The 23,219-nt window shown below is 37.7% G+C and overlaps 2 protein-coding genes across 4 annotated transcripts; both read right to left on the bottom strand.

The window, feature by feature from the left end:
* Positions 1-7,435, bottom strand: atf7ip2 (activating transcription factor 7 interacting protein 2). 3 transcript variants are annotated; one of them, XM_044100838.1, is made up of 15 exons: positions 7,334-7,420; positions 6,132-6,377; positions 4,857-4,929; positions 4,519-4,650; positions 3,919-3,987; positions 3,764-3,801; positions 3,615-3,655; positions 3,469-3,524; positions 2,830-2,875; positions 2,567-2,640; positions 2,230-2,272; positions 1,635-1,687; positions 1,001-1,183; positions 723-910; positions 1-590 (listed from the first exon to the last, which is right to left on the bottom strand). In XM_044100838.1, exons 2-15 carry the CDS (start codon positions 6,353-6,355, stop codon positions 380-382), a joined length of 1,431 nt encoding a protein of 476 aa, XP_043956773.1. In that variant the 5' UTR covers positions 6,356-6,377; positions 7,334-7,420; the 3' UTR covers positions 1-379. The 3 variants fall into 3 exon arrangements, with proteins under 3 accessions (XP_043956773.1, XP_043956775.1, XP_043956774.1); XM_044100840.1 differs by lacking the exon at positions 6,132-6,377 and having other exon boundaries at positions 7,334-7,435; XM_044100839.1 differs by having other exon boundaries at positions 6,132-7,378.
* Positions 7,436-7,960: 525 nt separating this feature from the next.
* emp2 (epithelial membrane protein 2) lies at positions 7,961-22,601 on the bottom strand. The gene is made up of 5 exons (XM_044100837.1): positions 22,305-22,601; positions 11,043-11,334; positions 10,841-10,949; positions 10,614-10,754; positions 7,961-10,134 (listed from the first exon to the last, which is right to left on the bottom strand). The coding sequence occupies exons 2-5, from the start codon at positions 11,118-11,120 to the stop codon at positions 9,965-9,967; spliced, it is 498 nt and encodes a 165-aa protein (XP_043956772.1). The 5' UTR covers positions 11,121-11,334; positions 22,305-22,601; the 3' UTR covers positions 7,961-9,964.
* Between the last annotated feature and the right edge of the window lie 618 nt (positions 22,602-23,219).

The following is a 23,219-nucleotide window of genomic DNA, read 5'->3' as shown; positions in this document are numbered from 1 at the left end:
TAAAATGTAACAAGGATTTTATTCAACAAAATTTATGTTAAAATATGTTAAATTGCTTTGACTTCACAATGGAAAAAATGTAACCGCTGATGAAAAGTAACATGTAAAATTGAACTTTATTTGCAAATAAACAAAAGCTAACATTTTGTTAAAATCTTCATTGCCTGCAATTATTTTACAGACTAGAACCTGACTAAAACTTTTAAGAGACATCTTTCTAAAGCTAAAATGTTTGCTAATTCATTTTATGGGCATTTCAGTGCATATCGTTTTACTCACAAATAGTTCTGCCTGCATAAGAACAACAATAAGACACATTCTGAACAATCAGAGGAATAAATGAAAGCTTTTAGGTTTCCTGCCTGCGTACTCTTCTGAATTAGTCCGGTAGGATCGCCGTAACAACTTTACTATAGGGTCCGTAGCGACCAAATATGTCTTTGCCCACCACAACAGCACACAGCTTGTGCCCACGCTTGAACTTATTGATCAGAGCGCACATGGGCAGAGTCTTGGCCTGCAGTTTATCGTAAGTGTCCCACTTGAGGAAGATGTTGCTCCCTTTGGAGGTCTCCATCGTCAGCAGGATGCTGCAGCAGGGGGACAGAGAGAGAGGAAACGTGCGGCATTAAACTCCTCTCCTTCACAATATTTTCAATACATTTTAACAATAGCAACTACCTCCCTCCTCACAACAGGGTTATTTTGTTTCAGTCTCTTACGTGTAGCTTTCCATCGGTGGCAAATTGGGGTCTTTGTCCTCCACGTTCCAGAGGACGGAGACTCGAGTCGGGTTCCTGATGAAGGCCAGATTCACGTCTACTTTCGGAGGCATCTTGTACAAAGCTGCTTCCTTCTTCAGGACGGCTGGGAAGGGCATGTTGGGAAATGGCGGAAAGACGAGCATATCCTATTGGAGGGAGGGGGGGGGGGGGTCAAAGAGATGTGATGAGAGTTGCAAAAAGATCTTTGTCTTCCATCTGTGGAGCATCTGAAATACCTCCGCATTGTTCATCGACTCCATGCCCTCCAAATCATTGGGTGCGAGACTCCTACTGTGGCGAGGAGAGGAAGCTTCCTTTTTTAACCGTTTAGCCATGGGCTCATCGAAATAGTCTTGATTCTCGTTATCGCGGTCTTCTTTCCGGGAACCTGTTGCCTCTGTTTTCATACTGGCAATCGTCTGAATTTGACAAACAGAAAAAAACAAAAGCAAAATAAAATCTTATGGAAAATGTGTGGTTGATTCTCAGTTGCATTGACATTTACAGTGTCAGCAAGATGCTTCCAATTCCTGTGTTACTTAAGTATTAAAGAGATACGGACATCCCTTCTATTTTCACCCTGCGGGAACTTAGGAAGGGTTTCAATTGAGAGTTCCTTTCTGTTCAAAGTTAAATCATCCAAATTATTCTTTTTTTCCATTTGCATGCACTCGCTTGTCATTCTGCAAAATCATTCAAGTTGACCGTCAGTGCATCCAGAAAAACCAACAGGGTGACATAAGAACAATAGCAATGGGTGGTAAAATTTTATCTTCTTTCAATTTTAGAATAAAGAAGTCTAAGTGTTAAAAAAAAAAAACTGCATATAAAGAAAGTAAATGTTAACAAGTAAGCAGACTCCAATCCTACCTTATGCTCTGAAGAGACACAGGGACTAAGACACGGCGGCCTCTCACATAAATCTGCCCAGATAAACAGATAAACAGGAGGGAATAACAATAAACAACTCAGTTTCTATTCCAATGCAGATTGATTCAATTGAATTTAATAAATTGGAAAACTTTTGCACACGGCACTTTTCAGTTTTTTATTTGTAAAACAAAAGCTTTGAATTGTGTAATTTTCCTTCTAATTCACTTTGTGTTGCTCTTTCAAATTAAATTCAAATGAGACGTATTTATGTTCATGGCTTAATGTGACAACATATGAATAAAGGGGTGTGAATACTTTTGAAAGCCACTGTGTATGTGACTCAGGACAGGAGGATCTACTGTGTGCCTGTTGTTTAATATTTCTTTCACACTGTAGTCCAGCTAATCTGTCACAAATACAAGACGCTGGTGTAAAAGAAAAACGGATAAACTGTAAAAGTTGGGACTTGTTGTGATATATCAAATCAGTGCCATGGAGTATGTGTGGATTTGTGAGAGAATCACACAACATAAATATGCAGTCATACGAATTGATTTATCTGGTGTAGTCAAATATCTGCAGAGCAACTTACCTTCATTGCTTGACCACTGATTTTTTTGTCCCATTTTTCTTTCCTATGAAGGAAAATATATCTACTTAGACGTCAGTGGGTATTTTCATGTTATACTTAAAAAGAAATTGTTTCAGCTTCTGGATAGTTTAGCCACACTCTGATCTGCTGCATAAAATTGTTTGTACACAAACATTTTATAATCATGCATTATAAACTAAGAGATTAACTCATAATGCGTCACCTCTGACAACACAAAGCCTACACTGTTTATTGAAATGAATCTCAAGGAATTAAATGGTTAAAAAATAAATATACCCAAATCAGTATGTTTAAACAAGCAAAAACATCATTTTACCTTAGAAACAGGAGAACACCGAGGCGTCAGAACAGGAGGAGGGTCCTCTAAGTCCGCCAAGGCAGTGGTCAACACTTCGCACAAATCAGAAGAGGCAGAACGCAAGATGAAAAGATTTGAATTAATAAACATTATTTCATATTTGTAGATATTTTTGAATAGTTACAAATGCACATAAGCCATATTTTATTGAATAAACCAAATACAAGAAATCAATTTTTACCTTTCAGACTAAAATATTTGCTGCTGTGACAGGAACTTACCCTCATTGTCAGCACGAATATTCTTCAGAGCGTTTCTTGTTGTGTCCTTAACAAACCAAACCAATGAAAAGCTGCTTTATTATGAGTCAAACAGCAAATATTTGACAAAATGATATCTAACTATTTGCTGCCTGCGCTGTCAAAAAAGGGAAAAAAAAAGAGTCTCTAATTTATGGGAATTTACATCTCTAATTTTATCATATAAAATCAGTAAAATTCTGGCAATTATATATTTTACAGTGTGTAATCAAACTAATTTTAATATGAAACTATAATAATCTGAGTAAAGAGAGGAATTAAGTTTTACAGTAAATATGGGTATTGGTGTATTTTTTTTAGTATCTATTGAGAAAAATATGTGTATTTGTTTTATGAATAGAAGACGTCACAATCAAAGATGAGTTTTAGGAAACATTTTTCCTTCTGAGACTGTCAGTAAATGCTGCATGTGTGTTTCAAGATATGAATTCACTTAAAGCTGTTTAGCTGTTTGCAAAATATTTTAATTCTACCCCAATGTGCAGATTTTGTCAAGCAAATCTGAGCTGATGCACTTATCCTTCTTGGAAACTGTGCATTAGACAGTTCAAGACTAAACAGACTGATTTACTAATAAGGGATAAATTGCTCTATATTTACCATCATTTTGAGAAGCTCCCCACTTTTCGCTTCACAGTTTGCTCTGATAGAGTCTACTGTGGTTAAAAGGAAACAAGCACACAAAAATAAAAACAAATGCAATGGGAATTTGGGTGCCAAAGCAATTTTGCTGAATGAGCTCTTACTCTGTGACGAGGCTTCCAGAGGGTCAGGCTCTGGGCCGTTCCTACAAAGTTCACAACAAACCTCATTATTTCCACCTTTATTCTATGAAAAGAAGTCACACACAAACTCAGGGTCTTTACTGATGAAGAATAAAACGAGCTGAACCTACCCGAGGATGTCAGTGTTAGCAGTGGAGGACGCAGAACTCTACAAGGATGTTGAAAATTAAGATTCAAATTTGGGATATATTGGCATTATTGTTAAAATATTGAGGTCAAGATAAAAGTTACCCGTAAGCAGAGGAGACTATGAAATTGTACCAACCTGTTTCTGAATACTTGCTAAGTGGAAGAGAGCCACCTCCGCTCTCCTCGCTATGGCATCGATTCGACTCTAATTAAGAAGGAAAAAAGCGTTCAGTAAAAACAGCTCTTTTTTTTTTGCAAATGTCTCATTTATTTATTCATTTTTTTAAAATGATTTGTTGGCTCTAGTGGCCTTTATTTGAAAGTAATTACACAGGAAAGAGGGCAATGAGAAAGGGGGAAGACATGCGGCAAATGTTGCGAGGCCGGGAATCGAACCTGTGATTACTACCACGAGGATTATGGCCTCAATTTATGGGTCATGCTTTGCCCTGCGCCACCACATCAACCTCATGTCTCATTTACTTTAACACCCTCCGATACACTGTATCATCCTGCTGCATAATCAAGCCACGATACGTCCACCGTCTGCAGGTAAGAGGTTATTGTCCTGGAATGCTGTACTTTGTTTATGCCGCGCATGTTCTCCGTTCTTGTGTCCAAATAGTTTTAGACTCGTTCATCTGAAAAGCATCCTTCCAGATGTCTAACTTTCTCTCTGGCCTGACTGCTGACGGTACAGATGTGTACAACGAAAACACAAAACGTTTCCCCCCACCTCTAGTCTCTGAATGGACGTTTCGAAGCTGGCTTCATCGTTTGTGTCTTGAATGTGTTGTATGATACTCTCAATCTGCCTTTCTTTATTTGCCACGGCTTTATGGACCTCCTGCTCAATCAGAACTTGCGCCTGTAGAAACACAGAATGTCATTAAGAGTACAAATTCATTGCATTTGCATTTGGATATTTTCAAATATCGTGCACGTGCAATGTCTAGAAAGATATGTCCAAAGGAATCAATTGCACTCATAGCTCAAAGCTTTGGCTTAAGCTTTTTTATTATTAATTGCATTCTTGAATTAATATTAACCTCAAAATATCAGGTATTTTCTTACTTCTGATTGGGAGAGCTTTAGCCTCATATCGCCGCCTTCAGCAGGTCCAGACACGGGAGGAAACGTCTCTGTTCTGCTCAAGGAAACAAAAAGCAAATAAAAACAATTAGAGATTAGCAAAGTTTGCTTTTATCTGTATTTACCAACAAAAACTATAAGGCGAGAATTATTGCGTCATAGTGGAGCAGACAACCACTGTGAGAGAAAGTCAAATACCAGAAAGCAACATGAGCAACATACAACATTGAAGAACTGACAAAGAGTAGAGGAATTAAGAGCAGGTTGATTAAAAAAAAGAGAAATGCTTTCAAACCCTTTTTCAGACTGCAGTGCAACATAAAAAGTTCAATTCGTCTGTCTTTCACTTAGACATGTCATTCCCCAAGGATCCCTCCCTAGTCCCATCTTGCACTTGAGGTCTGTTCTTAATAAACATAAGATTTCTACTAAACTTTTTAACTAGATTTGGTTCTTCGCCCATTTAATCCCACCGGCAACAATTGGTGCCAGACATTTTTTTTCTAACTTCCAGAAGCTCTAAAAGAATTGTTTTGACTTTTGGCAACTAATTGAAGTTTTAAAATAAAATAATAGCGGGTCTACTCTAAGCAATATCAATTTCATGTATCTAGTGTGAAAGGTCACATGACCAGACCTCTTTACTTCCTGCCTGTAACGCTGGAAGTAAATGTCTGTCACCAACCTGAACAAGAGGAAGTCAGTAAAAAAAACTTTAATAAACAAATATAAATAAAATACGTTCCTTCAAATGTCTTCTACTAATATAGAAAGAAAATTGTATCCTTTCATTCATCTTTTAGTCATAAGAAGAGTGAACGTTAGCATGGCAACAATTGTTGACAATACTCTAAGAAACAAAGTGTCACATCAGCAGCAAAGCTGCACTCCACTCAGAAATACACTAGTAAAGCTCTCGTGACCAAGACTGACCCAAACATCTCTTCAATGAGAAGAGGTTCAACAACTCCCAGGAAACCATTACTTTGGTAAGTGAAAGAGAAAAAGCTCTTATAAAGAAGCAACACCACTTTTCTTTGATACATTTTCTATCCAAGCAGAGCGGTACAGTCAAAGCTCTCTCTATGGCCCAGAAATGGAGATGCACAGACATCAATAGAGACAAAGAAAGCAAAAGAGACAAACTCTGCAAAAGTGCAAGCTAGAATGGTATGTATGCACATCACAATGCAAGCTACAATGCTTTGAGTGAAGTTTGCACTACAGCTAAGGAAGCTTTTCACACAGAGAACTTACTCATTAAGAAGATGCAAGGCCACCTCTGCATGAGACCTGAATCCACGTGAATCTTTGAGGTCGCGCCAACTTTGAAAAGCCTCACCAATGTTTATTCGACAGTCTCTCCGTAAGCTGTTCAACTGCTTTTTGGAGAAATGCTTCATTCTTTTACGTTTAGCTGACAGACCTACAGGTTCGTTAGAGCAAGTGAAAGCTGGGCTTTGATTTGGTGTGGATGACATGCTGGGTTAAGTCTCTGGTGTACTGTGGAAACAGAAGCCCATAACATCAGGCACAAAGCGTAGAGGGGCATCTCAGTAAAGTAGTATGTCTCCAATATCCTTAGTGAGGTCACAACAAATGCTGGTGCCTATCTCCAGCCCATCAATAGGCGAGAGGCGGGTTGCACCCTGACTGGCGACCCTAGACAGGTCGCCAGTCCATCAATCGCAGGGCAACCAATCAACTTAACAGGCATGTGTTTGGACTGTAGGAGGAAGCCAGAGTACCAGGAGAGAAGCCGTGCAAGAACAGAGAGAGAACAGGGAAATTTCATACATAAAGACCCCGGGCCGGGATTTGAACCCTGGACTTTCTCGCTGCATGGCAACAGTGCCACGGTGCAGCCCAGTGTGATTCAATTCAAAAACTGAAATTTATTTACAATCACAACACTGATATATCTCAGACGTTTTGAGTTCTTGTTTTTGTTGTTGTTCTGATGACTACATGATTCGCCATTAAAATATTTCCAATCTTTCATCAAGGAGCAGCATCAACGATAAAGCCAGGCTTTAAGATTCAATAAGACAGACAATCTAAGTCAGGTAGTACATGGGGACTTGACAGATGGAGAAGGAACAACATAGCCTAGCTTTTCACACACGTCCTTAAAGAAACTTTTTGAAGCATAAGAAACATATTCACTTACAGTCGAATCACTTCAATGTAAACCTTTTAGACTCTCAATATGAGTAAAATAATGATGCTTCAAGCTTGTACGTGTTAGATGATGATGGCACAAAATAACATTAGAGAGCAACAGTTTTAACTGACAACATGCTGATGTGCGTTTCCCTCTATGCATACATTTCCGATACGATGGGGAAGATGTTTTAAGAAAAGTACGACAGCTTCAAAGTTGCTCGTTCTACCTTTAGCACCTGTTTTTAAAAAACATTAAAATGATTAGTCAAATCGTTTACTAACAGTAACGATACCTCAACAACACCTCTGATCTTCGTCTTCGATTTTTTTCCGGGTTTTCTTCTTATTCTATTTACGTTCAACGGCCGCTAGCATATCAACCGCACAATGTGTGGACGCCACCTGCTGGCCTGGAGTCTGCACCGACAGGAAGTCAAAAGACGATTTTTCCTCAGTACAGCTAAATGAAACTTAAGATTTTTAAATAAAGAGAAACATTCAATTTTGCAAGACTACGGAAGAAACATTTTCTTTATGACAAGGAAAATAGATTTAAAATATATTACTGGCAATCAAGTGTGATTCTCTAGATGAAATCCAATGGATTCCACAAAATACAGAACCTCAGACGGCTTCCCTGAATCTAAGCTACTGACACAAACATCTGAAAAACATATGAACCTTTTTTTTATGTCCTCTTCTGAAAATCTAGTGGGTTTTTATTAGTAGTAGTAACTGGTTGAGTATAAACAGTCTTTGTTTGGTCACTATTACTTTCGATTTAATGCACAAGTGCACCTGGGATTCTGGGATAGTCTGCATTGTCTCATTTAGACTTCTTTTTTCAAATAGGACTGGAGGAAATTCCACTCAATGTTGTCATGGACACAATAATTACTGTAACTGTAGGAGAATCTGACTCTGTGAAACATAAAAAAGCATTTTATTATTTGAGGGTGCTTTTCTAAAACTTAAGGTCACCTCACAAAAAAAGTACAAATAAAGGAATACAGGATCAAACAATTATTTTTAACAATTATGAACTATAGAAATTTGTCATCAGCATAGGGTATGGTAAGAGATGCGGTTACACTACTAAGTTTACAGATAAAGCATAAAATAAGCCCAAGACCAGACCCTTAAGGAACCCAACATGTGATCATTGTTTATTCAGATTTTTTTCAATCAATCAATCAATCAAATTTTATTTGTATAGCACATTTCAGCAGCAAGACATTTCAAAGTGCTTTACATCAAATCTTATTGCCTAATGAAAAATTGTAATCCTGCTTCCATTTTGCCACTTTTGCTTGTAGTTTTAATGTAGGTCAGGTGTTCAAACCAAAAACAGGAAAGCAGAGAACAATAAACATATCAATACGTAATATGAATTAATATTAACATTTATTAAAATTTGTATTCAAAAGATGAAAGGGCAAATATCTGTGTCCTTAAAAACAATGTTGCAGTTCCCAAACTGTCCACTGGGTGTCAGTAGAGTTTTATGTGATGCATTAAAAACACAACATAATGTCCAACAGAGAGATGTTGCAACTGAGGTCAAAAACAACCAGATGACAAACAAACCAGAATAAAAACAGCAAACCGTGCTCTGCAGCACTACACATGTACAGGAAACAGAAAACTCTATACACTGACAATTGTGTTTAACATAAGCTCTTAAAAAGTTAAATACAACAATATGAAATGCTCAGGGAACGTAAGTTAATACTTCAAAAAGCTTTTTCTGGTGAAAGAAATTGTGTGTTTTTATGGTGGTTCTAATGAGAGACAATTTATGACAAAGACAGGTCAAATTTTGTACCAGTAAGACATCTGATTAAGATTCACGATTTTTAGATGGGAAAAAAAAAGAACAACAAATTTTGTTCAGTGTTGAGATTTGCTGCAATTTTAACAAATCTGTAGAAATGAAACAAAATGAATTCACATTCTTGCCCTACAACATATTGTTCCATCCATTTTCAAGTATCAGCTAGAGACAGCAGAGCATAATCATTTGCATGTCCATTCTCCCAGTCCTCTTTATTTTAGTCTTCCCTAGATTACGTGGCTTAAACTCCAACCAGTTTTTCTATTACAAATTAGCACAATGAATCACTGACGGCCAATTTGAACATTTTCAAGAAACTTCAAATTGCTTGCTTTAAATGTTCAAACATAAACCTCAAGCCCAAGCTTGATACATGTATCGGTTAATAAGCATAAATGAAATATATTGTTCTGAAAGGGAAATAGCTTGACCAGAGGGGAAGAACCGACAAACGTTTCTTACTTCAAACATCTTCAGTATTTAAAAATACATGACAAACAGTGGTTTATAACAACAAATAGCTTTTCAGAGAAGCTATGACAAAAGTCAGTAACAAAGAAAATCTTCATTCATATTTCAAGTTTGTCTGTTTCGTTCAATTTTAATCCCAAATAACACATTACATCACTGGTCCATCTTTCTTTAAGAAATCACAAATTAGCATTAAAAGAATACAAACCAAGCGTCAAAATCCTACACGTGACACCTTCGCTACGACTTCACTACACTTCTTTTATGCTTTGAGTAATATATATTATTTATTTCTACTGCTAAAACCTAAACTGAATTAAACATACACTTCAAATATGTACACAAAAAGGTTGCAATTTACTGAAAATATGGGCCCTTTGGTAAACCCTTTCATCAAAGTCAAAGAAATTTTGACACTTTTCTTTTTGTGAAAATTGCTGGAATTGGTTGACAAAAGAGCAAATAAAGAAAACAATGTGTTAGCAAAAGCTGCTGGCAGGGATTTAAGTTCCAGATGTAAATACTAAAAACCTGATGGAGAGAAAATGTGAAAATGCCCCATTGTTGTTGTGCATGAACATCCAAAGATCCTATCCAAGTTGTTGCTTGCCTGTCACATCTATTTACGTTTCCTGAGCACCAGGTACATAAGGCCGCTGATGAGAGTCATGGGAAAGCTAACCCACGCCACGATGTAAGAGGAACCGTAGGAGCCACGTTTGAGACTGACTGCATGGAAGTTCTCATTCTCAGCTGTGTAGATGGACGCAGAGATCATCACACATAGAGCTGGAAGGAAGAGACAAAAAGTAAAAGTTACAAGTCAGCTAGCAGGGGTGAATGTTCACGATGCATTTATGAGCGTACAAATTTACTGCAGGAAAATCAAGTATGTAGTTTTGAGGTGTTAAGTAGCACTCAGATTGCGTTTTTAAGTAACTAATAACACATCGTGTTACTTTTTATTTAAGATTAACAGCAAATGTTCCTTTTTTCCAGAATTATTCTATACATCTTAACATTTTGCACAACTGCATGTGCATTGATAAGGTATTCACACTGAATACTAAATAATACATTTCACACAAGTGGATTTTATTCTATAAATTTAACATGCATGTTTACTGACTGTACTAGATTTCATTTAGTGGCAAGAAGTGGATCTTATTCCACTTCTGGTTTTATGTGGCAGCAACACCCAACGGTGGTAGCAAACTGCAGTCGACAACGTCACATTGGTAAAGGGATAGCACGTGTATTCTACTTACAGGCAAGCAACTGGATAATAGCTGTGAAAATGAATCTCTCTCCCTGTTTGATGCTGAACAGCTGAAGCATGAAGACAAAGAAGCTGACGCAGCACAAAATGGTTGCCAGGATAATCGTAGCCTGAACTGCCTGTAGATAGGCTGAGGCGGGAGAAAAAAGTGAAAATGAGCTTTAAATGCAAACAGCTCAAATGTGTTAGGAACACAGAGGCAGTATTTCATATTACCAGCTTCGGTAGAGTGACTGTTCTCCACGGGGTAGCAGGTGCTGTTACAGGAGTACCACAAGTCGGCATAGATTACTTCACGACCGGTACGTGACACCACCCACCACGCCTTTATCAGGGAGGGATAGGTTGACAAGATTAAAAAGCATATCTTGAAACGCTGCATGTGGAAGGCATATATAGATCATTAGACTGTGCTTACATTGTGAATTGTAGCAACAAACAGCAAGATGGCTGAAGTCAGGTGAAAGAGGATGATGAAGGCTAAGATGATCAACATGGCTCCCCTGTTAGTCTGACGCTCTAGTGCACAGTGTCCGTCTCTTTGGTTTGCAGCTGGAAGGCCTATAGGTTGTTGCAGGAGCTGGTTGGTTCTTCACTGGCTGGAAACTGTAAGATGTATGTTGATGCTTCAGGTAGGGCTGATTCTGAATGCTTGTGCTTTAGGGCACACAGGCTGGACTGCTGGATGAGGGTGAAGACTGGATCAAAATCTGTCAGAAGTGAAAACAAAGATTCATTTTTGCAGTTATATGAAGAATAACTGTGAAATATAGATTCTCACTGTAGGCCACTTTCACAAAAATTCGTGAGAAACTCCTGAAAGGAATTTAGATAAGAATAAATTCAACCATTATGTCTTTTAATGTGTGCTAACTTTAAACTAAATGAGAGGTGAAGAAAGTAGCATTAATGTGCATAGCTTTCAACACATCTGGACCCAATTCTCAACATTCAGCTTTTGCAAACTTCTGAGAAAAATGCTGTGGCACTAAAACAAAAAAGAAATAATTGTCGTCTCAAAGTCTCCCTAGGAATTACAGAGAAATGTTTGTGTTGTGTCTGCCTCTGAGCCTCTGTCTGAGATGCTGAGCTTGTTAGTATATACATCTGCAGAGTGGGAGTGTTTATTTCAAGGCTTTAATTCAGACAATGACTTGTTGACAGAAGCAAAAACTCTAGATACACAATTCTGTACTCCGGTGGAGAACGGTATGAAATGTATATGCAGAACAACTCTTAAACTCAGTCAAATTGAATCAACAAATTGTAAATGAAGTGCAGACAACGTGTTGTTTCAGATCACAGATTATTCTTCCGTTTGTTCCTTGAAGAGTCCCCTCAGTATCTGTGTCATTATGACAAAAGTAAAAGACCACAGCATTTGGCTCTAGAAATCAACGTAACACACGTGTCATCAGTTATTTAGATATAAATTCCCTACTTTTATTTCCCTTTAATCCATCATGCAAGAAGCTATAGCTGTACTGAAGCTTAAACTATCTTATTATTGTTCTTATAATATATTATAGTACTGTAGTATTAATACAACTTGTCACAGTGCAACCATTAAACTTCATATGTTTGTGAACCCTCCACAGGTGTTACTCTTACATAAAAGTTACATATTGTCTTTTCCACATTTTCTGTGTCCCCTACATTGCTTGTGGTAAACTTTAAACGAGACTCCTTATAGCTTTCTTTCAGCAGTGGCTTTCTTGGTGCCATTTTCAAATAAAAGGTTAGATTCGTGGAACGCAAAACTAGTTGTCCAGATTCTCCCAAAGGAGCTAGAGTTACCATTTGCCTCTTGGGTGCTTCTCTGATGAGTGATCTTCCAGTTTATTTTGACCATTATATCTTTCCATTTTCAGATGATGACTCGGACAGTGGTCAGTGAGATGTTTGAGGAGACTAGCTGGACTGAATTTTATTTGGGGTAGAAGAGCAAAGACAAAAAGTGCCTACAGAATGTTGTGATTGTATTTGTTAGAAACTTTGAAAATGTTGTATGATTTATTCCCCATTTATCAACTACTCTATTACACTAAAACCTTGATGAAATACATCAAAGTTTGTGGTTGTTGTGTAATAAATCATGGAATAGCTTACAGGGTATTCATTTAAAACCAGGACATGAGAAGAGCACGCACCTGGCAGAAAGTGTGTGGTTATTTTACTGACTACACCTCTAAAATTTTATTGCTTGATTATTTGAACTGATCAGATCAGATGGCTCCCTATTTCTATGATAGGAATAAAAACTTATTCCAAGTCAAATGTTCAGTGTTTATCAATGTCTGCTATCCTAACTCTAATGATGCGTTTTTATTACATCTAAATCTGAAATTATGCATTAACTGAAACTCTAATTTGTTTTTAAGCACGATGATCAATCTAAAATGAAACAATGTGAATTACAAAGGACAGAGAGTCTCTTTAAACAGACTTAAATTGAACAGGCCTTTTGGCTCTTCCTTTATTCATGCCATGCTCTGGACTTTTATCCCAGCAGCATATTTCATGCCATAGTGACACACAGACAACCTCATTTTGTGTGATTGTTCGGCCAAGTTACACCAGTCAATTTAAAAGAAGAAGTTGCCTTGAAGAAAACAGTGGAGTCAGAAAATAAATTATTTGCAAGACATCTTTGGAGCAAGAAGAGGTTCACATGCTTTTACTGAACATGTAAGTACAGACTACAGTTTTTTGTGAGATTTATAAGAGGCCTGACTTACTGAAACGCTGTCTACAAATGTGCAGACATGACCTGGTGGGTGGATCTGTCAGTCCACCCTCTCTGATGGCAGAGCAGAAAAACTCGGTGGATAATATTATCTTCACATGTAAGCATTGGCCGATCTCCCAAAATTAAACCAATCGCGGCCAATTTATCAGTGCATCTCTACTTGAATACTTATAGTCTCTAAGTGATACTGATCTGAACACCTTTTAGAAGTCCAGTGTTGAGCATTGACACAGGCCAAGTTGTACCAAGGACTTAAAAAGTTTTGGTTTCAAAACTGAAGCAGTCCTGTTCCTATAATTCCTGTGTTACACGTCACAGAAAGTGTCAGAGTGACAGGAGCCGTCTCTAGTTATATGAGGACAGAATAAAGTTTGTTGCGAGGCAAAAAGCTGGTCAGCAATTATAGGAAGGCTTTGATTGCTGTAATGCTAATTAGATCATCTTTTCCTAAGATTACTGTGCAGAGTATTAACTAAATCTGATTATGGTATGAACAATGCTGAGATTCACTGCATATATTGGTCATGAGCTGATTATGTAACCAAATAAGAGATCTGTCATTTCTGTTGTATTATTTGTGCCAGACAAGTGACTTTATAAATGAAGCTCCTGAAAGGAGCTGAGATATGCAGATGAGCTGTTTATGTTCATATCTGTTGGGAATAATATTTCATCCAGTCTTTCCTGTCCAGTGACCATCCTGACTGGACAGTTCCTATTTTGGACAAGTATACTCACTAACTTTGGCCAATTTTGTAGTATTCCTTCTAGCGTATAGGTGGATTAAAAACATTACATGGCTTCATAAATATAACGACAGAACTGTCTTCTGTGTATTGTGTCACACATCAAACTCTGTCAATGCGGCGATTATGCCGGACAAGTTTACCCAACCTGACTTCAGGAACAGCCTCCTAATAACACTTGGAAGCTGTGCAGGCAGAGACTCAAACAAAATTAAAGGCACATGTGTGAAACTCAGACACACACTCAAAAACACAGAGCCAGACAGTAGTGGAATTAGTCTCGTCTGCCAAAATAGAGCTACAATAAAAACAACAGCTCTCCGCCAACAGGAAGCCAGCCGTCGTTTTTGTGTGCCAGTCGTGCATGTGGCTGTGGGATGTGGCGTGGAATAGGACCTCCCACTTTGAGTTGGGGGGAATCAACAGCTTTGGCTGTTTTATATGTGTGTTTTCATATGGGCATAATTCAGTTCAACAGAAGGCTACAAAGTTCTACATTTTATTCACTTAATTCTTTATCTTGTTTCCTTTGCCTGGAGCCAGATGTTCCAGTTCTTTCATGAATAGCAGTTTCCCCTCCTTCTAATGTCCCCAAACCAATTAAGTAAAGAGGAAAACATTCAATTCTGGGCCAGGATAAAATGCATTCCACTTCGGCACAAAGCACGTAAAATCGTCTTTCTTTCCAGCAGCAGCAAGTAAAAGGTGACGACTCCCAATTGGCAGCACGGGTATAAAAGCTACACAAAATGCAACTGAGAGATAAGTTTTAGTTTTATCTTGAGCTTGCTTGCCTCCCTGCCCGTTTCTAATGCTGCCTGGGCAACTGTCCTAATTCACAAACTACCACCTTCTGGTGGTAGTTTGTGGAAAATTAGGCGTTTGTGCCTAATTTCCTTAAAAGCCTGATGGCGTCACACGAATCGGACAAGAACAAACTAAATCACTACATCCACCACTGGCATCCAAGGCTTAACTAACCAGCAGGGCAATTCTTTGGTGGAAAGCTTTTACACAAACACAGTTGCATCTGTAACAGCTATGTCATTGTCAGGGAACAGAGGAGGGAAAGAGAGGAGGCAGGAAGGGAAGAAAACGATTTCCACTGGAGGGTAGGGAGAAGGACATTACAAGTGTAAACACACACACATTTTTGGTTTACCAAGAACCAAAATAAACAAACGAAAAAGACGGAGTTTGGATGATTCAACAGCATAACCAACATGGAGTGGAGTGGACATCAAAGCCTGTCAGTGACTTGGCATGATTATGTAAATGTTAAGAATGTGAACTTTAAATGCCAAGTCCTATTTGTATGACACAAAAACAAATGTCCGACCTCCCATTTTCTAGTGTCATGGTGATGCTGAGCAATTTTATATATATATATATTTTGATCATTAATTCAAAATGAATTACTTTGGGCTGAAATGTACAATGTTAATCCTGAATTGCCACTGTCCTCCATGTTTTACATCACAGGTCTCCAACCCCAGTGTTAACGAGCCACCGGAGTGCAACTTTAAATGGATTCCTAATCCAATGCACTTTAATCTAATGGCTGAAATACCTGGCCTGTTGAAGAGCCATTCATTTGATTCATGTGTGCTGAATTCTGCAGGCTAGTCTGTTCCCTGTAATAAAATGTTGGGGGGGCACGACATCGGAGAGGGGGGTTACAAAAGTGGAATAACATCTTATCTAAAGAGCTTTTGAATTACAAAACCCACTCTACATGTAGCCAATAAAGTTATGCAGCTGAAATAAGAAAAGGACAAACATAAATTATCAATCAATCAATCAAATTTTATTTGTATAGCACATTTCAGCAGCAAGGCATTTCAAAGTGCTTTACATCAAATCAAACACAAAAGCACAATGCAACACAGAATCAACAATCAAAACAGAACATTAAGTCAGGCTCCGTCAAACATTTTGTGATTGATTACGTTTCAAATACAACTCTAAACAAGTGGGTTTTTAGTTGCGATTTAAAGGAAGTCAGTGTTTATAATTCTTATAAATTATAATGGAAGTCACTTTAACTTGAGCACGATTCCGGAGCTAATCTTGTACTGGATGAGATAGTGTTCGCTGTCTGTGATGTTTGGAAACTCCGACTTTTTGGAGCCAAAAATAAAGAACCACAGAGACAGATAAACTTCAACCACCAACTGAACGCGCTAACACATGCAACTAGAAGCAGGCACACATGCAGCCATTCCTCCTCTCCACTCAGCCTTATAATAGGAGGCTGGGGGACTCAGTATTTGAGTACAAGTTTGCGTGTGGGTGTGTGTGTGTGTGTGTGTGTGAGCATGTCGGCTGATTCTCTTGCCTGGTGGAAAATGCTGACTTTTAAAGTCCTTTTTTTTTTTTTTTTTTACTCCTTTCATAAAACACAAAGCCACAGACTTAACTGGGCTGCTGAGTCTCACTCCCCCGTCTCTCCCAGTGTCCCACTCTTCCTGTCTCTGTCCTTCCTCTGTGTTTCTCTCACTCCTGCCATGTAAATGAGTGACTGAGGCATAAAAAGATCCAAAATATATATTTCTCTTTTAACTTTTTTAAAATTATTTTTTTTAAAAACCCACCATGATTGTTTTGCATATAGCCTTAAATACATTCAAGTTATTCTTTTGAACTTTCTTGCTTTATATTCAATGTTTGTGGTTTTCAAACGTTTAGGTCAACTTAACATAAAGGGGGTTTTTTTTGTTTGTTTTTTTAAAAAAGGATATTTGTATTACTTTAAGGACTATACCTTAAAGTAATACTTCATAAAATGCAGTTCAGCAGAGATACACTAGAGACTACTACTCTCCAGCTAGAAAAAAATAACACATTTATATGTGTAGAAAAGGAAAATAACTCATAAACAGAGAACCGTAGTTGATTACTTAACTGTGATTACAATTTTAAAATGTCAGACTTGTTAAGCACAACTAACATGTTCACGTCTATCAACGGGGTGAGTTCTTTTGCTAAATGAGATTTGACAGCATGCTTTACTGAAGTAAATGCAATTAATGTGTTATAAAAATACATTTAGTCTGAACATTGCAACACATTAAAACTGACACAATTGTGTCGGAAGTAATCAGTTACAGAATCCATCATGAATGGCTGTTATATTATTATTATTATTTTTATTATTATTATTATTATTATTATTATTATTATTATTATTATTATTATTATTATTATTAAGGAAAAAGTCAGGAAACAAACATGAGGCTACTTGAAAGGAAATGCCCATTCATTCACTGGCTCAAGAATCGGTCACTCATGTTTTTTTGTTTTCTTTTTTTGCCTTTGCAGTTAAGGCATAAAAGTAGCATATTTAACAATTTTCTCGACAATAATTGCAGAATTGTTATTACGGGTAGAAACGTGACAATCTTCAGAGCTCTGCAGGCCATAACATACACAGTACCAGCGTTACGGTCAGCAACTACTACAACGTCCAAAAGAGCAAGGCAGCGAGCGGCGACCGCAAGAATGTGACGGTATGCTATAATCTGTGGGCTGTGCTGAACCACATTTCTGTTAAACACAAGTTTCTGGGATAATTAAGGTGCTTTGTTAGTTACCTGCTGGGCTGACTTTGTTATCTGCACTCACTGGGACTATAACTGAGCTGTCAAGTCGTAGGTAAAACTGATCAATCTCAGTTACTCCAAGTCGGCTCCAGAAGCTTCTTTTAGAAACGAGCATCTGCTCCATAGTGTTTCACCTTTATGCCACACAGAGCTGATTCTAAATGTTAGAATCCACAATGAAGAGTGCAATGGCTATTACACAGCTAAAGTGGAAACATTATTAAAACTGAAAAATATTTCCTCAGATTAAGGTTACAATTTCAACGGTTTTTTTCTCAGACATAACTTGTGCAATTTTTCATCTTCATCAGTACATTTTTATAGCATCAGCAGCCATGGTGCATTGATTGTTAGATAAAATATAAAAGGCACTTCCCATCTCTGACAAGCTAATACGGATTAGTTTGGAAGTACACACAAAAGCACGCAAGAAAGCATATACACACACAGAGCTGCAGAGTTATAGATAAAAGCGGTTTAATGCGTGTAATTTCAAACACTTTTACGTGGAATAGTCCACTATCGGAGAAGAAGAGGCATGTAAGTGCTTGGACCTTTTCCTCTAAAAAGAGGAAAAGGTTTTCTGAACTGCATGACAGATGGTAAAACACTTACTTTTCTCTGGACAAAGATTTAACAGTCCATCCAGAGGATGTGACCACAGGATAGGCCCAATTTCTAGACCAAATTTTCCGTAATATGTCAACTTGATTGTGTCATATTAAAATACAGGCTTAGTTAAGTGAAGAACCTTCTTTCAACTTGTTTAGGAATTGCAGATTTCACAACTCTAGGTTCTAGCACGTCAGTGCTTCATATATGATGTGTGATTACAAAAGTTTATTGTAAATGTATGAAGTCCAAATATCAAAATATTTGTCCAAATTCATTTTTATTTTTTTACACATGTATCCAGACATAGAAAGTCATTATTTTCATACTTGCCTTGTCGTACATATCCAGACTTTATTAGTACTATTAATGTAGAAAAAAGAGTCTCCATGTTTAATTTTATAAAATCTTCATAAGATGGTGAAGAGTGTTGTTCTCTCTTAGAATACTATTACTCAGTAGTTATTAGTCTTAGACGATTGAGATTACTTATATAAATAAAATATGTGACAACTTAGTGGTATGAAATGCCTGTAATGCCTCTAGATGTACAATCTTTAATGGTATTTTACCACTTTTTAAGAAGTCTTAATGTGCAATAGACCGATGGGAAAAGCACTTTGGCCTTCCATTTATTTTCTTTTTCTGGATGTAGCCTCAACTGCAACCTCACTCCACTCCTCGTTTATTTTCAGTAAGGACAACTGTTTTACTTCTTGACCTTTAATGTTTAATGTTCATACAATAAACAGTAAAGAAGATGTTTAACCTTTAGGCTCCAGCTTCCAGACAGTACTGGATGAAGTTTAAAAAAATCAAAAAGTATAATCAATTAATACTTCAGCTGATGAAGTATTAATAGAGAATTTTTAAGAACCAACCAACCCAAACAAGATTGATTATTACTCTAAAGTGTTCTCCCTCTTTTCATATTATTAATTATTTCTTATTACAAAATTAAGGAAATTTAATCAAAGCTTTTTTTTTTTACTAATACATTACAATGAAATGAGTTGTATGTAAATACTAACAATCAGTGTCAATTTTTGATATAAGCCATACAGGCAGTTGCTCAGGGTGGCATTTCAACGGGGATGTAAATGACAATGCACCATATTTTATCCCACCCCAGAACCTCAAACACGTTCCTGCATTTTAATTTGTTGGAGGGCAGCAGCAGGAGTCACTGGGCTATGGCACCATGCATGCAAAAGCCACCACCACAAACAGCTAGCATGCAGATTAACAGCTGATTAAGAATCAGCAGTGTCACTTTAAAAGACAAGTACAGCCAATGCTCTTTTTTTAATTTATACAACAATATAGATTAAAAAGTGTTGGTTTACCTAATGCGATGAATCTGTATACGCACATAAATAAAACACAGTTTTTTTAAAGCGCTAAAATATTTTGCATGGCGTATATCTGTAAATACTAGAGTAATGTAGCTGTTACAGTCTTGATGGCTGCAAAGGTGCCTAAAAACAATCCACACACATAAATACACACAGATGTTTTCCTCCTCTGCTTAGACCTCCCTCTGACACAGGAATTCCCTCATGTCGATTGCCAACAAGACTTTTATGTGCCTGTGTCTTTTTCCCCTGCATTCCTCATGTGACAGACTTGAGTAATAACTTCCACATGGCATAGTGAGACAGAAAGAAGAACTCTACTTTCATCTGCATCTCCACCTGTTTATTATCCCCCCGTTGTCTGCCTTTCTTCTTCCCCAAAATGCTCTACACTTGTTCAGAGGCTACATATCTGTCAGCCCAGGATTCAACCTTCTACATACCTGGGTGTTTAATGTCCCATTTGTCAAATTCACACCTTTCTCTTATGAGATGCACTCACATGCCAACACCTCCCACCACAATGGACGCCTTTGAGAGTAAGAATCTTGTTGAGAACGATTATTCAGAGATGGAAGGAATATGCCATGTCTTGTTTTATGGGTTACGATGATAAAGGGACAGGTGGGAGATCTGTCCATAACTACACGGGTGAAGCTTTAAATTGTCTCACATAAGTTGGGATCACTAGGAGCACCAGTTACAGTACAATGAACTGGACTCATATTTTGAAGCTGTCTGATTCAGAAGCTTAGGAGAAAGTGTTTAAGAAAAAACAAGTATGACCCACAGAACTGGGACTGAACACTTAATTTAATAAGATGCAAATGCAATTAAACTGTTGGGTAAAGTGCTTTTTTCTGGATTTTGAGGTAATGTTCATTGGTTGCTTGAGTTATTCTTCCATCTAAGGAAAGTTTGAGCAGCTTCTTGTAAACTACTCAATCTTTAGGTAAACCAACACTGTTCAGTGTCAGTATCAAACTGCACATCTAACTGCACATCATTAACAGGTCTAAATTTAGCAATCTTTTTTTCTACATAAGTTGCTGAGGTGCAAACTGAAATTTCCTAAATATCTGCACGTATCTGCAACCAAACTTAAATTAAGGTACAAGTCAGGACAGTGAGAAATCAGAAGGTAAATGGTTTTGAATCAATCCGATTTTTAATCAGTCCATTAGTTCACTTTAAAGTCTGTCTAATGATATACCGGAGAAAGTTTCAGAGGGTCCAGAGTTTTGTCTCCCACCTGTTGCTCTGCACTGCAGGCCAACTGGCCGAAAGGCTCTTACACCTTTCAGTGTCACAAAAATGACAAAGTCGCCAGTTTGGAATATTTCCAGTCATAAAAAATAAAAACGAAAAAACTAACTACTCATTTCTACTGGGTGGCACAACACTTCCCTAACCATAAAGTTGATGTACAGCTCAGTGGAAAGGAGACATGAAGGACGTCCCACCCATCTTTTTTACCTGCAGTTCACTGCAGCTACCCCATCAGTTACTCCTCTGCTTGTTAGATGGGGTAGTCTGTGATTAGTAGCAAAAACGTGATTAGATTTGTGTAAATCATGCTAAATTTAGTCAATGTTATTGTATGAGAATTTCATCTTGCTTTATGTCAACAACATAAAACATTAAAGCAACATTTAGCTTTACAGAGACTATCTTTACTGATCCAGGCTAAATAAGTGTCCCCCGTTTAAAATACATATTGGTAGTTTTAACCACAAGAGGGCGCCCTAAGTAACGGGAGACTCCAATAAGTGATGGACTGCCACATACAAAGTGAAAGACGTACACTGTTATGCATTAGGATACATTGCAAAAGCAACTCCATTATATATGGGTCTTTTATATAACTTATTTATGCTAGTGATAATTTCACTAGTCACTAGTCATGAGAAGGGCATTAACCATCGGAGTTAAACTGGCATCGTACTTAACAAGCCCCTAAAATACTGAATTAAATAAAATCATATTTATTTTATTGTGCGTCATCGTGTTTTATTAAGAGTTATTGTATCTTGATGTATCTTGCAAGTATTTTACTGTAGTTTATATTTGCTGATTGCGTTACTGATCATTCCAATTGTGGACACTTTGGACAAAACAATGTTTTCAATGTGTCATAAGAATAAACATAGAAAGTTTGAAAATCAGCTATTTTTGATTAAACTAATCTAAAAAGGCGAAACGTCTGCCACTTTGAGTTGCTGGGGAACCTGCAAATTTCCTGCATCAACTTAAGAAAAAAAAAAAGAAAAGCTTTCTCTTCCTTCCCAACGCACCAAACATTCATTCACTTTGGGCTACGTTTCCCTAAAAGACACACACACATACTGACAACGCCCCTTTCATCTTGAGCGCCTCAGTTACGAGCTTAGCAAAAATAACCGCGGGCGAAATGCGACTCTTGAAAAGGGACTTTTCAAGAGTCTAAACATGTCAATAAACCTTTCCAAAAATAGATGGATTACTAAGTTTAGGGCGCAAGTTTCTCTCACAAAAACTGAAAAACTCAACTTCATATCTGAATAAACTGAGAATTGCACGCAAAAGTTTGCTCAACGTTTCAGTGAACCAAAAATAACCAATTTTAAGTTTACTCACCGAGTTTGGGACGTACAGGAAGCAAATTTGTGTGAAGTTTCCAGAAAAGAAGGACATAGACGTGTTAGAGAAAGAACACTGCCTCCAAACGCTACACACAGCAGGAACCTTTACTCGAAGCCCCCTCCTCAAAAACAGGCCCCCAAAAAAGTCCAATAGGCTCGCGCTCTCTGACCCCGGCTGTCGCGAGCGCGTGTGGGAGGGCTTGAGACCTAAAGCAGGGTGTGGTCTCTGGTTGGATCTGGGTTCGGGAGCTGTGCGTGAGTGCGTAACGGCGGTGTATGAGGACACAATCCAATGATGGTTTAACTAAGCAGTAATTCTGCTTTAACTGAGTGACTCTAGGAAATGAATTTGTGTGTGCGTGAATGTATTTGAGGTTTTGTGGGAAAAGTGTTTCCTCACATGTGGAAAGAGAAAGGGCTGGGAAGGGAGGAAGAGAGACGTTCAGTTAGAGGCAGACAAGAGGAAATTAAAGAGATGAAAAGGGGATGGAAAGTCAGAAGCAGGGTATGAAGGTTCAGAAAGAGTGCAGGATCTGGGGAAGGAGGAAATGGAATATGATAGTAATCCTACACAGAGTGCCTTGCTGAAGGATTCATACCCTTGATGTTTTTTCACATTTTGCCACGTTACACCCATAAAGCTATTATTTGACAGTAGATTTTATGAGGTGGTTCCACCACAAAGCAGTACTCTATTCTGAAGTGGATCAAAAAATATACATGGTTTTAAGTTGCTTTTTTTTTTTTTTTTACTCATTATAAAACTAAATATATTGTCATCAGATTACCTGAATAGAACCACCTTCTGCTGCAGGGCAGGTCTACCTCATGTCTTTAAAGACATTTCACAGATACAATCACAAATTTTTTTTACCCCAGTCTTCTTTGCAAAATACCTTGAGCTCAGTCA

The sequence above is a fragment of the Gambusia affinis genome, linkage group LG19 (genome assembly GCF_019740435.1).
Source record: "Gambusia affinis linkage group LG19, SWU_Gaff_1.0, whole genome shotgun sequence".
In the NCBI taxonomy this organism is placed as follows: Eukaryota; Metazoa; Chordata; class Actinopteri; order Cyprinodontiformes; family Poeciliidae; genus Gambusia; species Gambusia affinis.
The sequence above is the reverse complement of the archived record's forward strand: the minus strand, read 5'-3'. Positions and strand labels throughout refer to the sequence as shown.

Excerpts from the sequence above, each read along its gene's own strand:
- atf7ip2 (XM_044100838.1), bottom strand. The coding sequence starts at position 6,355 with ATGTCATCCACACCAAATCAAAGCCCAGCTTTCACTTGCTCTAACGAA. Across the intron at positions 2,641-2,829 it reads TATTCGTGCTGACAATGAGG|TGTTGACCACTGCCTTGGCG; the intron begins GTAAGTTCCTGT and ends ATTTGTGCGAAG. Across the intron at positions 2,273-2,566 it reads GGTGTTCTCCTGTTTCTAAG|GAAAGAAAAATGGGACAAAA; the intron begins GTAAAATGATGT and ends TTTCCTTCATAG.
- emp2 (XM_044100837.1), bottom strand. The coding sequence starts at position 11,120 with ATGTTGATCATCTTAGCCTTCATCATCCTCTTTCACCTGACTTCAGCC. Across the intron at positions 10,950-11,042 it reads TTGTTGCTACAATTCACAAT|GCGTGGTGGGTGGTGTCACG; the intron begins GTAAGCACAGTC and ends TCCCTGATAAAG. Across the intron at positions 10,755-10,840 it reads CAGTCACTCTACCGAAGCTG|CCTATCTACAGGCAGTTCAG; the intron begins GTAATATGAAAT and ends CTCCCGCCTCAG.